The sequence below is a fragment of the Hippoglossus hippoglossus genome, chromosome 20, assembly GCF_009819705.1.
Source record: "Hippoglossus hippoglossus isolate fHipHip1 chromosome 20, fHipHip1.pri, whole genome shotgun sequence".
Lineage (NCBI taxonomy): Eukaryota > Metazoa > Chordata > Actinopteri > Pleuronectiformes > Pleuronectidae > Hippoglossus > Hippoglossus hippoglossus.
Genome location: NC_047170.1, coordinates 8,480,750 through 8,496,563, shown reverse-complemented (window position 1 = coordinate 8,496,563; position 15,814 = coordinate 8,480,750). Strand labels below are relative to the sequence as shown.

The 15,814-nt window shown below is 41.5% G+C and overlaps 1 protein-coding gene across 4 annotated transcripts in view; it reads right to left on the bottom strand.

Moving 5' to 3' along the window:
• Nucleotides 1-15,814, bottom strand: part of ctnnd2a (catenin (cadherin-associated protein), delta 2a) — a 240,811-nt gene that overhangs the window by 95,133 nt on the left and 129,864 nt on the right. For all 4 annotated transcript variants that reach the window (XM_034571625.1, XM_034571624.1, XM_034571622.1 and 1 more), the window contains one exon: nt 9,372-9,669. In XM_034571625.1, coding sequence (XP_034427516.1) covers nt 9,372-9,669 — 298 coding nt within the window. The remainder of the gene's footprint in view (nt 1-9,371; nt 9,670-15,814) is intronic.

The window sequence follows — 15,814 nt, the reverse complement described above, 5'->3', positions numbered from 1 at the left end:
GCATGAAGTAGAACCTTTTTTTCACCCCTATAACCAATACATTAGTTTGTTGTGCTGAATGGGGGCATTTGCATTATGTGTGTGTCTGGTCCTGTGTATGTGTGTAGAAGGTTTGATGGATGTTAATAGAAGGGAATGTTAGGGGCTGTAATTATCGTAAAAAACAATAATGAAATGATTGGATCAAAAGGGACATGACAGGTTCATTACTGACTGCACACATCACACAGCCTGCCAACACACAAACACAAACACTCGATACAAAAACATGGTGGCCAATACAGTAACAAGATTTTGTGTGTGTGTGTGTGTGTGTGTGTGTGTGTGTGTGTGTGGATAGTTGTGTAACTGTATCTTAATCCTTGTGTACCTAATCAGATTTGTAAATGTATAAAAGATTCTGCAAATGTATATTCAGAAAAAGCACCAAGCCTTTTCAGCAATTAATATATATGTACTCATTTAAAGATGTATCAAATCTGTACAAATCTCCAAACACTAGCAAATGTCATCACATATTTACAGATTGTTTTTTAAACACTGACAAATCTGAATACACACACCGAGATTATGAATACACATCTACAGATTTATGTCCGCATTTGCTCATCCAAGCACAACTTTAAAGATAATTTTACACATTTACAAATGATTACTGATTATGGACACATAAATTGAGATGGAGTTAAATGACTCCACACACACACACACACAAACACACAATAATATTGCTTTAACATTGGCGCCATCATTCTACTGCTAAAACAGTGAGCACAGCAGTAAAGTCCAGGCTTTTAATTTGGATTTCTTTATCTGCTTCGCAGCCAAATATCATGTAGCTGTTACCCTCAGCTTATTTTCCCCTTGAATCTAAATGCTTAAATGTTAAATGGGTGTAAGTGTGTCTGTATATGACAACAAAAGAACCACCTCAGTCACATGTGAGTCCCTTTATCTCTCAGGCCTTAGATTGAGGGTGAAGCTCATCATAGAAGAGAAGGCGTTGTTATCATCCCAAGGTCACACACACACATGCACAAACAGATAGGCTACCTCAGAAAAGGAAAATAACTACAATGGGCAATTTACCCAGAACAGACAGGGATGATGGCCAGGAAGCGCGCGCGCACGCACACACACACGCACACACACACACACACACACACACACACACACAGCTGTGCCCCAGGGCCAAAGCTCTGGCAATGCATCATTACCCTCCCTTGGAGGTGATTCCATATCCCAGCATGCATTTCTCATGCGGAGAGGAAATTACCCCTGGGCCGTGCTGAGAGCCAATAGAGTGTGTCCTCTTTCCTCTATCTCTCTCTTTCTTCCCTCCTTTCTCTTTTTTTAAATCCCTCGCTCACCCCATGACTGTGCCTATCACACCCTTACTGTCCTCCCTCTCCTGCTCCGTCTCCCTGAGTCACCCAGTCACTAACATATCCATTTATCTTCCTTATCATCTTTCTCTCATTGCCAATTCTTTTTTTTCTCTTCTTCTTCCTTTTTTCCCCTACATCTGATGTGGAGCCCAGATGAATAACAAAGGACAAAAATAGGTACCGACCGGCTCATTCCTAAGTCCTGCCCCCAAGTCTGTGTTATTTTGCGGATTAAATTTATATATTACATCACAATAATGTACCAGTTATGTTTTACTTCTTTCAGAAATGTATTGCAGGTTATCGTGGTCGTTACATGGTTAGAACAGGTGGTGCACCTTGTAGCATAAGTTGTTATACAGCAGTAATGAGCCCCAACTCTTATCTCTGTCCAAGGTGCTGAAACTCACAAACCATGTGCAGCTGTGTGTCACTGTCCATGGTGCTGAAACTCACAAACCAAGTGTATTTGTGTCTCTATCCATGGTGCTGAAACTCACAAACCAAGTGTCTTTGTGTCTCTCTCCATGGTGCTGAAACTCACAAACCAAGTGTCTTTGTGTCAAACACACACTGCACTTGAACAGACAGTGGTCGCAAAAAAAAGGAACACGAGCAGTGCGTCTTTTTCACACACATGCACATAAATAAACAAACTATACTGACCTTCTGTCAGTAACACACACACAAACATACAAACACACACAGAATCCCACGTCATTGTTCTGTCGACTGTGTGACACATGGGAGTCATTGCCTCAGCCTTATGCTATCACATACTATAAATGTCAGACACAAAAGTAAGTGCATATACACACACATACTGTCTCCATCTCCCTGCCTTTGACCCAGCCTTGAACACACACACACACGCACACGCACGCACAGTCACAGCTGACCATTACAGATTTTCCATTAATAGAGCAATGTGTTCAGCCTGTGAGCCAACAAACGCTGACAATAAATAGCGAGTGCTGACAATGACATGTCATATCGGATCACGTCATATCAAGCTACTACAGCTATTTCATGCCGGCAGCTGTGTTGTTTTAAGAGAATAAAGGCAGGGGGACTTTTTTTTTACATTTACCAATACAATGTGTGTTTTCCATCTATTTTTGCAGAGATGTGGCTTTAACCCTGGGTTTCTGGATTATGGTTCACTGGGTTTTCAGTTCGTGTCTGGCAAAACAATCAGCTAAATGCAAAACGTTTAGTGGAACAAATTAATTTAGACATCAAACATCTCTAACGGTACAGCTGCTATTGTTGCATTAAAAAATGTTGGATTGGTGAAGAAAGTGTCAACATGGGGAGTTTGATTTATCTTACCCCCGAGCTAAACGCTGTGTCTCCGTTTAAGGCTGAATGATGAGATAAGACAAGCACACTCCTGCAGTTGAAACAATACTGCAGTCTCGTTTTTTGATCACAATATTACACCTCTTCTTCTTTCTTCTGCACGTCAATCCTCATTTCTACCACGCTGTGAATTCTCCCCCTCCACTGGAACTCCGCTTGTATGATGTTTTCTGCCCTCGACAAGCTTTGTAACAATAACCATTGGCCCGCATCTCATTGGTCCCCAAATCCCATCCTCCCCGAGCAAATGTTCATCACTCTCTCCCAGTACTCAGAGACCTACATCACTCCCTCCTTCCTTTCATTCTTTTTTGTCTTTCTTCAGTCCCCCAAGGTAAGTCTCCCTTATTCCCTTCAAAAACTTCGCTGTGTACTTTCTACCCCTCACTTAAAATCCTCCTTTACTTTTTCCTTTTTTCATTTCATCCAGCATTGTTCTTCTTTTCTTCCTTTCTTTATTGGTTCTGTAGCTGCACCTCAACACTTTGCTCTTCATCTTGCTCCCTATGGAGGATTGCAAGTGTCAAAGAAACCTTAATAAAGCATTTATTAAATACTGTCAATAAAAAAAAGGTATTTGTTATTAATCTAAATAAATAGACTAGATTACAGATTAATCTATATTTTAAGGGACAATAAAAAGAGAAATTTACAAACCCATCAATAAGTTGAACGTTGAAATAGTTGAAATTAAAAAAGGGATTTTTAAAAACAACATAAATTGGTCTGAATGAACCTAATTTAAAAATGAATTAACATCATGACTTCATAAATACATAATGGAATGTACTTTATGAAAATGCTGATTAAAAGCAGAAATAAAAGAAAATTAATTCATAAATTGAATGAAGAAAACTGATTTGAATCCTAAAGGGCATTTATCTTATCATTTTAATTTCTGCACAGCTTATCCTGAACCTATTAGCCATTTGATTTGCTCACTCATTTAGCCTCCCTTAGCAATGGCTCTCCTACCAATCAAAGAGTTTGTTACACCCCGTGGTTAATTTACATTGTTTTACCTCGTTTGACCAATGTCAGGCCCAAAGGTTAACTGGAGAGGCTAATCACAGAAGCTAAGTGACTGAGGAAATCAAAGCTGATATGAAAATTCATAGCAGTGGTTATTGATTAAAATCTGAATTCTTAATTCAATTTGTGAATTTCATTAATAGATTTTGTAAATTATTTACTTGTGTTTATGCTTTGTATAACCCAATTATCGATGATTCATATTCAATTTGTTCATTCTCTTTATAAGTTCTCTCTCCCAAATTTCAAATAATGAATTTGTGGGATTTAGTCCATTTATACTATCGATTAATAAACACATTTGTAAACAATTTATCAATGAATATCTTAAATGTACAATTAGTTATGAATTCATTAAATGCTCTAACAGTATTTCCATGACACTTGCAGTCCGCCACACATCACTATGTTAATATTCAGTTTAAGCAGGGCAACCAGTTGGATGTTAATCCTTTTTCAAAGAGACAGCGGAACAATGAAGGCTGTAACATTTATCTAAATTATGCCTCGTCCTTCTCCACACTTTTATCCCATCTTTCTAACATTTACCTCCTTCCACCTTGATCTTCATCTACCAACCTCCATTTTTCCTCTCCCTTCCAAAACCCCTCTCCTCCATTTTCATGTATTCCCCACCTTCTCATCATCATGTGCCTCCTCTCTTTCCTCCCCCCCCCTCTCCTCGGCTGGGTTCATCCCTCCCTTTAACTTCATCTTCAGCAGACCCTCCTGCCACTCTTCCTCCCCGCTATCTCATCTCCCTCTCTCTTTCTGCCCCCCTCTCTTCACTGCCATCCATTAGCGGTTATTGAGTTTTCTCTTTTGTGTCGCTGTCCTCACCTCTGCTCTATCGTGCTCACTCTTCTGCGACTGTAATGGCCCCTAACTGTGTAACCGGCTGACACGGACACACACACACACTCGACAGCCATGTACACAAGTCAAAGAATATACATAAAAATACAGTCTCCTCTCAAACACACACTGCATTCTCCCACAGACACGCATTAACACCGACATAACCTCTGCCCCTCGCTCAGTGTTCCTTGTCTCTAATAGCTGCTAACTCATTTAGCACTTCATGTTAGCTCAGCTAGATCCAATTACAGCAAGAGAGAGAGTGTGAGTAGGAGGCTATTTAACCTCATGGCAGAGAGAAATGTAACACAAAGCTCAAATTCAGCAATATCAAGAAGGATCATGCAAGGTTTTAAGAAATCAGCACTTAGGGGTTTAATTAAATTTACTTAAAAAAACAAGAAACTAAATTAGATTATGTGTTTTCCTGAATTAAGGCAACGTTTGTGTTTAAAATGGACAGAATAACAAAACGCAACAGGAACATAACCGGAAATTGATTCCTGGACTGAGCCTGTATAAGACTTCCAATAACAAAATTACAACAACAATTAATTAAGCATTTGTTTGTTCATACCATATTTCTTCAAATGTGGATGTGACCCTTTATTTACCTCAGCTCCAGAAGGTAACTGGCCCTCATTAGAGGCAGGATTGTATTTTGAATTTCAGGTGAGGTGAGGTGAGGTGAGGTGAGGTGAGGTGAGGTATGGATCAGCTGTTTAATTTTGGGTTTAACCATTTTCACAGAGAATAATTCATGGATCTCGATGGAAGAAATCAGGCACAATAGGGGAACTGATATCTATGAGTATGTGCAATTTGGTGCAGCTTAATTGAATGCAAGGGGGCTGCTGGGCCTTGGTGGAGCTATGCCCTCTACTGAGTGCCATTCTGGTCATTGTTTTAGTGCAAAGGTTATTTTTCATTTACTCAACCCTTTATAACACTGTTTCAAATTAAATGTCCTCTAGTGCTTCAGTGGACTTTTTGTCTTTAAAGGGCTTTTACAGTCTTACAACAGCAACAATAGTTAGAGCTAGAGAGAATTGAGAGATGGCAAATCAAAGTGGATACACATATACACCCAAAATTAAAGAAAAAAGACAAAAACTTGTATTAGTTGTATATTGGGCCGCCCTTTGTTTGTGTCAACCACCTCTCTGGTCGTCATTGTTGGAATACAAAAGGCTGCACGGTGGAGCAGTGGTTAGCACCAACCTGCTTTGCAACCAGGGCCTGTCTATGTGGAGTTTGCATGTTCTTCCCATGCCTGTGTGGGTTTTCTCCAGGGACTTCCGCCTACAGTCCAAAGTCTGGTTAGATAAATTGATGACTCTAGGTTTGAATGTGAGTGTGAGTGGTTGTTTGTCTTTGTATGTCAGCCCTCTGATAGACTGATGACCTGCCTCTAACACAATGTCAGCTGGGATTAGCTCCAGCACCCACGAGACCCTCAAAGCGGTACCAATGATGGATGGAAGGTTTATAAAATACATCTTACGTTCCCCTTAAAAAAATCTGAAAAGGTACGATCAGCAATAACATGACCAGTGATGTCAGTTATAACGAACACTGTGCTCATACTTACAGGGATACCGTATTTTGGATGGTGTTGGTATGGAAGTCTGTTAATTGCTAGGTTCTCTTTTCAGAGTTGCTGCACTTTGGCTACCTGTGGTTCGTAATAAATTGATGCTCACCGCTGCCCTAAATTAAAAGTAAACAACACACTGAGTCGAAAGCAGTTTTGTTTGAATTTTAAAGCAGTCCTTGATAACTTGGTAACTTCTAATTAAATAAGGTTTTATTGTACTCTGCAGGAGGGCGTTAAATGCACAAAAGAGCTCACAAAATATTGGAACTGTGTACAAGATGGCCACATTTCCTTAATCGTGGCTTAGGATACTAGGTTTTAATCTTTCTGTTGTCTAATATTAAGTGTTAAAGCAGGAGAAACAATATGTATCTTGCATATGCAGTATATAAAGCTTAAAGCCGTTACGGAAATAGAGTGATCATCTATGTATACTTCCTCAACCTATTTGTTTATTATCCACAGAGTCTCAAAAAGAAAACGTATTCTGCAGCAATATGGCTTTAATTGACTATGTTTATGTAAACTTTAAGTTTTTTTTACAGCTACTTTACTCCTCACTCAGTTTTTGCAAGTAACACAAATGTTTCAAGGTAAAGGAATACATTTCAACTAATGTCTCACAGGTGTCATCACCAATAAAAAGCCACTCACTTGGTATGAATATGGAAGAAAATGGGTCTTTCATGGGTCAGACTCACTATTTATTTAACACAGTCAATAACATAATAAAATATATATATTAGGAATTAATTTGCATATTATTAATAAATGTTTTAAAGGGGACATAGCATGCCCATTTTACCACAAGTTGATATGGTTCCTTGGGGTCTTAATGAAATGTCTGTAACATACTTTGGTCAAAATACCACAAGGATCATTTAAAACAGCACCCTTTTTACCCTGTATAAAACAGCCCTCCACAGAGTGACCTGTTTTGAGTGCCTGTTCCTTTAAATGCTAATGAGCCAGCTCCCCCCTCCCCCCTCTCCCCCCATGATTTTAAACAATATAAATTACATATTTTATATGATATAAATTATCAAATATGCATCCCATACTTTGTATTCCCCTTCTGTTGTCCTGGGCCAAGACCATGTAGGGAGACTTCCAGTTCCTTGTTACGACACAAAACCCAGGAAGCTCAATCGAGTCGCTCAAGCATGACGTTTCTGACTTAGAGGAACTATAACAAAACGCGCAAGTGTTTTTTCCCCAGAGTTTTTGGGTTGGTAGACATGCCAGATACCCACATTAACGTGTAGAAGCACTAACAAAGTGGAATTTGCATGCTATGTCCCCTTTAACAGAGTGGGAGAATTTTTGATAATTTGTGTTTGTGTGAAACAATGTCTAAGGGCCATCAGTGCTTTGTTATCAGTATCAGGAGGATTATTCATGTATTTCTTGCTTTACTTTCTTTGCCATTGTTTGAATTATTTTCCTCCACCCTCTTCTATTCTTTCATCTCGTTCACAGTGTCTTTCTCTCCTTCTCCGTGTCCCTTTCTCCCGTGACTGACAGCTGCTGCTGGGACTCAATCTACAGACGTCTCAGTCCCTCTCGCTCTGTAATTAAAGGAATTATACATCAAGAGTCCTGTGAAATATATATAAATAAAGAGGGTGAATGAGCTTTGCTTAATTGCAGAGACAAGAGGGTGGAAGTGATCACAGCCCAGTAGGAATCTTCTACACACAGCTTGACACTGAGGGAGGTGAAATAGAGCTTCTGAAGCTACTGGTGTGCGGCTCGAGTGACACTCTCTTTTATTAGTCGTTTTTTGTCTTTATGCATATGTGGTACCTCTGCCTAGGACAAGTCCTGATGTAAATAAGGTGTAATGAACCACAGTAGCACTCTGTAAAAGAGAAACTCAATTATTTATGTGAGGCCACTACATTGGTTCAGCAGCTCAGACAAGAATAGTCGTCTGGAAAAATAGTTGAACCTAATTTATTTTTTTCTAAATCACAAAGCAACTTACTGACTTAGTTGACCAATGAAATGAGTGCTTTCCCGGTATGTATTTGAAAAAGTGAATTCTGCTGTTTCTCTGTAATGTAACAAATGCAGTAAAGACCAGCAGTTATTGAGCGGGGCGAGCGAAGACCAGCAGTGAGATTCAGTCCACAGGGCCCTGAAGCCGTGCCACCACTGCTGCACAAAGAGCTGTTCACCTGTTTAATCACAGCTTGGTTAAGAAGGTCTCAGTAGACGCAGAAACCAGAACTGAAGATTCAGTTGTCATTGCAGTTGATGAGTCCCAGTTGCCGCTGCTACAGAGCACTGGTCGCCTGTTTATCCAAAATGTATTAATATTGAACGTATCATGTGTCCAAATCTCACTGCACTTCCTTTAGCGCTTATCAACACACATGCAGAGTGTGAAGCAGATGAAAAGAATGGCTCTTGAGATATGCATTCCACATACAGACAGATTCTAGGAATTATTAGATAGATTTAAGTTTCTTTGGTGTCTCATGAGCCTTCATATTCATGAATGCATTAGATAAACGCAGTGTTCCTGTGTATTTCATCCTTGCACAAATGTCTAGCCCCAGATCATTGGCTAATCGGGAGGCACCTTTATATAAAGATGTTCTCACATCAGCTTTTAGTCGTAGGGAAACTTAACCAACTTGTCCTACTAAGCTTGGACACACATGCCATGTGACCCCTAGAGAGAGAAAAAATGGTGATCAACTAATGACGGAGGTTTGCAAAATATGTACTATGTACCACAAATTATGTTTAGTCAGAGATGTGTTTTAAACCAAAGGGTAGAATTCACCTGGACGGACCATGACGGAAACATGAATGTGTGTATGTCAGTGTGTATTTGTGTGTGTTATGTATTGAAGACTTTAGGGGGAAAAAACTGTTGAGTGACAAGAACCTGTAAGTTATGTTGAAAGTTTCACCAAACCAAAGGGAATGTTATCCAATGCAATATTGTCCTCAAAAAACAATTCAATGTAACAGGTGTGTCTTTGCACTCTTCCATAGGTAGTCATATATGTCTATATAGTGTCCTATCCTGCCACACAATCCTTCACACGTTCCTTCCTCTAAACTCCAGAAACACACACACTCAAACAACAACAGCAGCCCACAAAGACCTTTCATCTTACCTTGGGTCCTTCTGAATAGAGTCGATGGAAGGTGAACGCTGCAGGCTGCCTTCGGGCGGTAGGGCTGGTCCAGACTTGCTGTAGGGTGATTCCACCACCGAGGGGCAGTACTGCAGGGTGCGGTAGGGGTCGGCCACATATGGGTCTGAGCCGTACACGTCGCCGACGTTGCTTGAGGTGTAGCCCGGGCCCACTGTGGCATAGTTGTTGGTCCCGCCACGGCTGTAGTTTCCTGTCCCGGTGCTGTGACTGGCTGTGCGCTGCAAAGGGGCGGAGTCGACACCAGGGGAGGAGGGAGCTAGGATAGGGAAGTAGGGACAGAGGACATAACTTAGGACCTGGTCATGGATACGCTGGGTGAGGTCTGCAGGGCGGAGAGTGGGATAAAGGAGAGGAGAGGAGACCCAAGGAAATAGGGAGAGGCAGAAAGAGAGACAAACAGGTTGTTGGGTAAAGACGAGCGTGTCTCCATATGGATGGATAAATATTGGCCGCATGCCCAGGATTAACAACAAGGAACAACATTCAACAGAGGGAGAGATTGAGGAGGGAGAAGAGAAAAATATTGACATATGATGAGTAGACTGAAGGTTGAGATCATATAAATGACTGCTCAGGAGAAAATATGAACATACTTATAATTATATACTGCGAGCCACATGGCATTTCCAATGCACCAACAATACAAAACTATTATTTAGCGTACATCAATATACATCTTGATTCATATTCCCGTTGAAGGCTTGTGATTTTCTTTTCCATGACAAACCATAGTAAAATAGTGCCTTTATTCATTATAAGTTCCTTACTTATCTATAGTTCTATTCAAATATGAAGTACAGTTGCCTCGTATGATAAAAAAAAACACTTTCCCTTGAACAACACCTTCCACCACACTGACCATTTGTTAACAGTGTTAGTCCGTCATGCCCATGCAATGAAACGTGGAGACTTTGCTTGTAACGGAGCTACAGGACCATTGCAGAAACCGTTTTTCCTTTTCCCGCCTGGTGAGCAACAAGGACAAAAAATTCATAAAATAAAAAATAGATAAATAACACACCGAGCTAGCTCTCTTTAGAGTGAGATGAAAATTGAATAGGGATTTGCTCAGGGGATGTGAGCAGCACTGCAGGGGCACAGTAGCTGTCGCCTCTCCCTTCCCCGTCGCGTCGGGAGTGGCAGATCAGCGATATATCAAGGTGTTAATGTGAGTCTGGGAGCCTCGTTTCTCTGGCTATAAAAACACAGAGACAGATGATGTGGCGGCTGAGGGTGGGGGTGCCGGGCGGTGAGGGGGGTTTCCATCCCATCCGTCATTACGACAAAAGGTATGTGTACACGGAAACAGACATGTACGCACATGCAAAAAAGAAGAAAAAAACACTATAAATGTGTTCTTTAAACAAGCATGTAATAAATCATCAAGCCTCGGAATCAATATGTGGCCACGTGATGGACTAGGGCTTTAAAACATCCCGAGCCTCCTCTTACAAAGGGAATTAGCCTTTAAAAACCACGTCTGGATGGGAACACACGCACCAACTAACACACACTCCGCATACACTCTGGGCCTGGACACAAGCACTCCCATGCAACTCGTATACAAGTACAAGAGGGGCCTCATATAAACGCACACATTTACACATTGTATCAGCCCCTGCACTGAACTAATGAAGGCTGTGAGAATGAGTGTGTGTGCCGAGTCCATCATCGTTATGTGGCCAACAAACTTTGCTCTTAAATGTCGTCCTGAGTGGTGGCATTTACTTGACCTTTACAACCCACTTTCTCTTTCTTTTCACATGCACGCGTGCACACGCACACACAGGTTTGCACAGCGCTTCTTTTTAGGACTCTGCATTGAATTCCATTAACTGTGGACAGCCTGACCAACAACCAAATGCACATGGTGTCTGGACCGAGGTTTTTACGTCAGGTGACAGTGGACACACTACCGCTTGTGTCCACAGAGGCGCCACACTCAACAAAAGTGAAAAGTTCCTTGTAGGAGGTTTAACCATGACTAACTCATGCCTAACTCTAACCAAACCACAATTCGAATAAACCGCTGACCTTAACCAGGACATAAAAATTACAATTTCCCTCATTAGGACCGGGCTTTGGCCCCCATGAGGTCTATTGGTCCTGACAAGATCAGTGTTTATGCTGAAAAAAGGCTCTTAAGAGGTAACAACTCTCTCACACACCCCTGTGGTGGCAGATTAAACCAATCTTTCTAAAACAATTTCCAAACCTCCTGTTTTATATTCTTTGCACCAAGTCTGGTAAACTCCATTATTTGACCCACCACAAGCACGAGGAACCTTTTGGATGATGAAACAACATTAGCATATTTTCATTTCAAAACTCTATAATCAGGTTAACAAAAATCCCTTTTCCAGCCAGACAGTGAAAAATCCAAGATTTTGATTGTGCCATGCAATGCCCACGAGGCGTAGGGCTGTGTGAGCTCTTCCACTGATGCCCCACATTTGACAAAGATCCAAAGAATCATAGGCAGGGAAAGAGAAGTGAAAGAGTGAGAGAGCTCTGGAAACAGAGAGAACCAGCTGAGGGATGAGGTATGGGGCTGCAGTATAAAGAAGAGAAATACCAGAGGGGAGAGGAAGGAAACAAGAGGCGACGGAGGAGAGACAGAAGAGCTGCATAGAAACCAGGGCGTAAAGGAAAGGTAATGAAGCAGAGTTATTCTCATCAGAATAGATCCCCAGTCTTTTTCTGTGCTCTTTAAACGGTGTCTGTGGCGTTTCTGCCTTTCTGAACGTCTCATTAGTGGCCGAGGCTTCGGGCTAGTAGTGCACGCCACCAGTATCTGTATCAGTACTCACATAGAGAGACTCGACATCCAAAGATGATGAACCTCAGAGCAAAAGAGGTGGTGGGGGAGAAGGGAAAAGAGGAGAGAGGGAAGACACACACACACAAAAAATGGCCTGTCAAATTATGTTTATCGCCCGTGCTGTGACCACTGAATAGGGATGTCCTTGGGAAGAGGCTGAAAGGCTGAGGGAAGGAAATCACAAATAGAGAGAGATGGTAGAGGAGGTACCCGAAAAAGTGTCCTGCCAAATTACTCGTTAAGTCCATCCTTTTGTTTGCATAACATTTTCTTTCCTTGTCTTCTTCTCCTACCTTTAGTAAATGGAGAGCTGCTGAATTTATCATTTGCTCTGGTAATGGTGGAATCTGACTGATGACTTGACCTTTAGAGCGAATATAGCCTGGGAAAAAAGGAAAATCAACATGTATTTCTCTCTCTCTGTGTGTGTAGGTGTATTATCGTGTTCCTTTCCTAAAGAGAAGTTTTCAGACATTTGTTCAACTTTTAAAGCAGTTGTGTCAGTCAGGGCTTTGGTTAAAGAATAGCGTTAGTTTCAGGGTTTAAGTTAAGCATGGAATTTAAAGTTTCAGTCTAACTTCAGCCCTGACTTTTAGCTGAAGTGTTTCTCCTTGCAGTGTTGGGGGACGGGGCAAAGACACACCGACCACCCTACACACATACACACACACAGACCGTAAGTCTAGGTTGTTTAGCTATAAGCAATGACTCCAGTCTGATGTGTGTGAAAAACTGTTGAGGGGCAGGAGAGGATGGGAAACGTCTCTGAATGGTAGACGATGTGTTAGGGTCTAGTTTCAGCAAAAATTCAAACTAAGCGCAACTTTCCAGATTTCCAACTCACGAGTGATCGCTGGTGGCCGGGGGCTGCCAACCTTCGATTAGAGGGTGTTTACCTTTTCAAATAAAAATAAATGTGAGTTAGAGACGTTCCAAATGGTTGTCACTATGTTAGGACTAAGGTCCAAGAGGGTTTGAAACTCTGGTTGGTGTTATAACCCTAACCCTTATAAATTTGGTTATAAATGTGATATTAAAAAGTCATATAATTCACTTTACAGCTCATAAAACACATTTAAGTTTGCAGTTCCAGAATAACATGGAAACGAAAAGGTCCTCACAAGTATAGTGAAACCCACTAACACATGCAAGGGTGTGTCTTTTCCAGCATGAGACAAACTCACAGCACTGTGTCATAAAGAATTAAACACATCATGAAACGTGTGCACTAGCACACACATGTGCGTGCACCGCTAACACACCTCACACCTGACGCTCTGGCGGCGTGAAATTGTGTTGGAGAGGAAATAAAAAAGGGCGGGTGTGTCTTTGTGTTGCTTTGCTTCGACCCAGAGTAAACAAATGGTGGCTGCGCTCCTGCTGGCGGATTAGCGATGGGAAGGGAAACTCTATTAGTCATTTGACACAGTGATACCCCAGCAATTAGCCGGGCGAGGCCGAGGGGCCGGCTACTTTACAGCAGGGCTTACTTTTTTCTTTGCAGTGCTGAGAGGAGGCAGCCGCTGAATGTATGAGATATGTAGAAAAACAGGGCGATAGGAAGAGAGAGAAAAGCAAGAGGGGATCAAACCAATCCTCTGAGCCTTCCATGGCCATCCTCCCTTCTCATTCTTGCATCTCTGCCTCCATTTCTTTCAATCCCTCTCCGTCTATCTCTCACTTTTACTCCATCACTCCCCTCACCCTTCTCTTTGCCCTTTACTTCTTTCTGTCTCCATCTAGATGTGTCTCTCTCTACCCATGCCCCATCCATCTTTCTCTCTCAACCCATCCCTCTTGAAATCTTTGTCCTGCTCTCCTCTCTCTCGCTGTCGTTCACTCCTTCTCTGCTCCCAATGTTTTTTTTTTCATCTGTCATCCTGTCTTCACCATCCATTCATTCCATGTTTTTCTCTCCTTTTCTTCTTCTAACAGCCGTTCTATCCCCCTCTCTCTCTATTGTGGTTGTAGTAGACTATGTGATCAGAGCTGAGGACATGTCCTTTCTCTCGACACGCTTCGGTGCTCAGCACGATTACACAAAACCCTTCAGTACAGTCTCTCAATCTCCCTGCAAATACACACACACACTTGCATAGACGTGCACAAGGACACAAACATGCATTTCCAAACATGCGAGTGATTGACATGGACTAAACATGCGTTCCTGTAACACATCTTTTTCTAATGCTTTGAGGTCAACAGCATGCACACACAACCTTGCCGACAGCAACACACACACACTCTCTGCCTGGATGTGGAGAGGAGTAAGGATTAGTTTATCCCCCTGTTTATCCCTGGGAGAGCCTTCTGGCCAGCACACAGCTCTTGATGTTCCTGAGCTGGAAGCTCTCGAGGACATGCACATGCACATGCACACACACGCACACGCACGTTTGTGCAGCTATCCTTCTTACGACTTTGCATTGACTTTCATTCATTGTGGTCAGTCCAACCAAAACCTTATCCCCAAACATAACCAATTCATGTCCAGCACCAACCTTAACCACAATTCACATCTAAACCTTAACCTCAGTAAGTAGGGTTTGCCTCACTAGGACCAGGCTTTGGTGACCATGAGGACAACTGGTCCTGATAAGATCAGTATTTTTGCTTAAGAGGGAAACGAAAAGGAGCGTGTGCGTGCACACACACAAACACACTCATACTATAACCACTCCATGTCCCTTAGACAGGAGCTCCAGGCAAGTGACTGCTACTTAATGTTCATGTTGTTTACAGGACAATAGTAAAAGTCTTATGAAGAATCATGAAGAGACATACAATTCTATGGATTTTAACATATTTTCTGTGATTAAATATGTAGAAAAATCTATGAATGTGAAGAGGAAAAATAGCCAGTACAAACCATGCTGCTATTTATAGTTCCTATACAGTATATAAAGTATATTAGACTTATGGGAAACATGGTGGCTGTGACTGTGGTCTCACAAGAATTATAATCTAGGGCCTTTCTGCACAGACTTTGCTTTTCCCTTGTTTTCACAGAGGTTTCCTTTTTCATTCAAGCAGGTGAGTTGGATGTGACAGTGTTTATCACCCTGCATGGTGCAATGTGAATTTCCTTTCCCCTGTGCTCTCTGCCGCTCGCCCACTGTATACTGAAATGAACTCGGCAGAAAATAGATGGCTTTCACACTTGCGTTGATCGTGACTTTACAGGTCATTTACAAAGAGATAATAAAAATGTTTACAATGATAAACTGTGAATCAATGAATGAATAAATCAGGTTTAAACAGTAGACGAGAGCTGTTGTTTCCGTTTGATGAAGACAGTTGTTGTCAGAAGCTGTTTTTTGTGCTGACATTAGATGTATCAGTGTGCTCTCCGAGGACAAAAACAAATCAACGTTTCCTCTCTACTGTTATGAATTCATTATTGCTGATGAAACAGAGAATATGCTAATCATGTAAACTGAGACAGCACGGGACACGAGAATGATATTTGAATGTGTGTGTGTTTCTATGAAAGCCCATATGCCAATGTTCGTCACCTGTTTTGGTTGCCTTATGGATCTTAAATGTTCTAAATTTACTTACTATTTACTTTTTATATGAA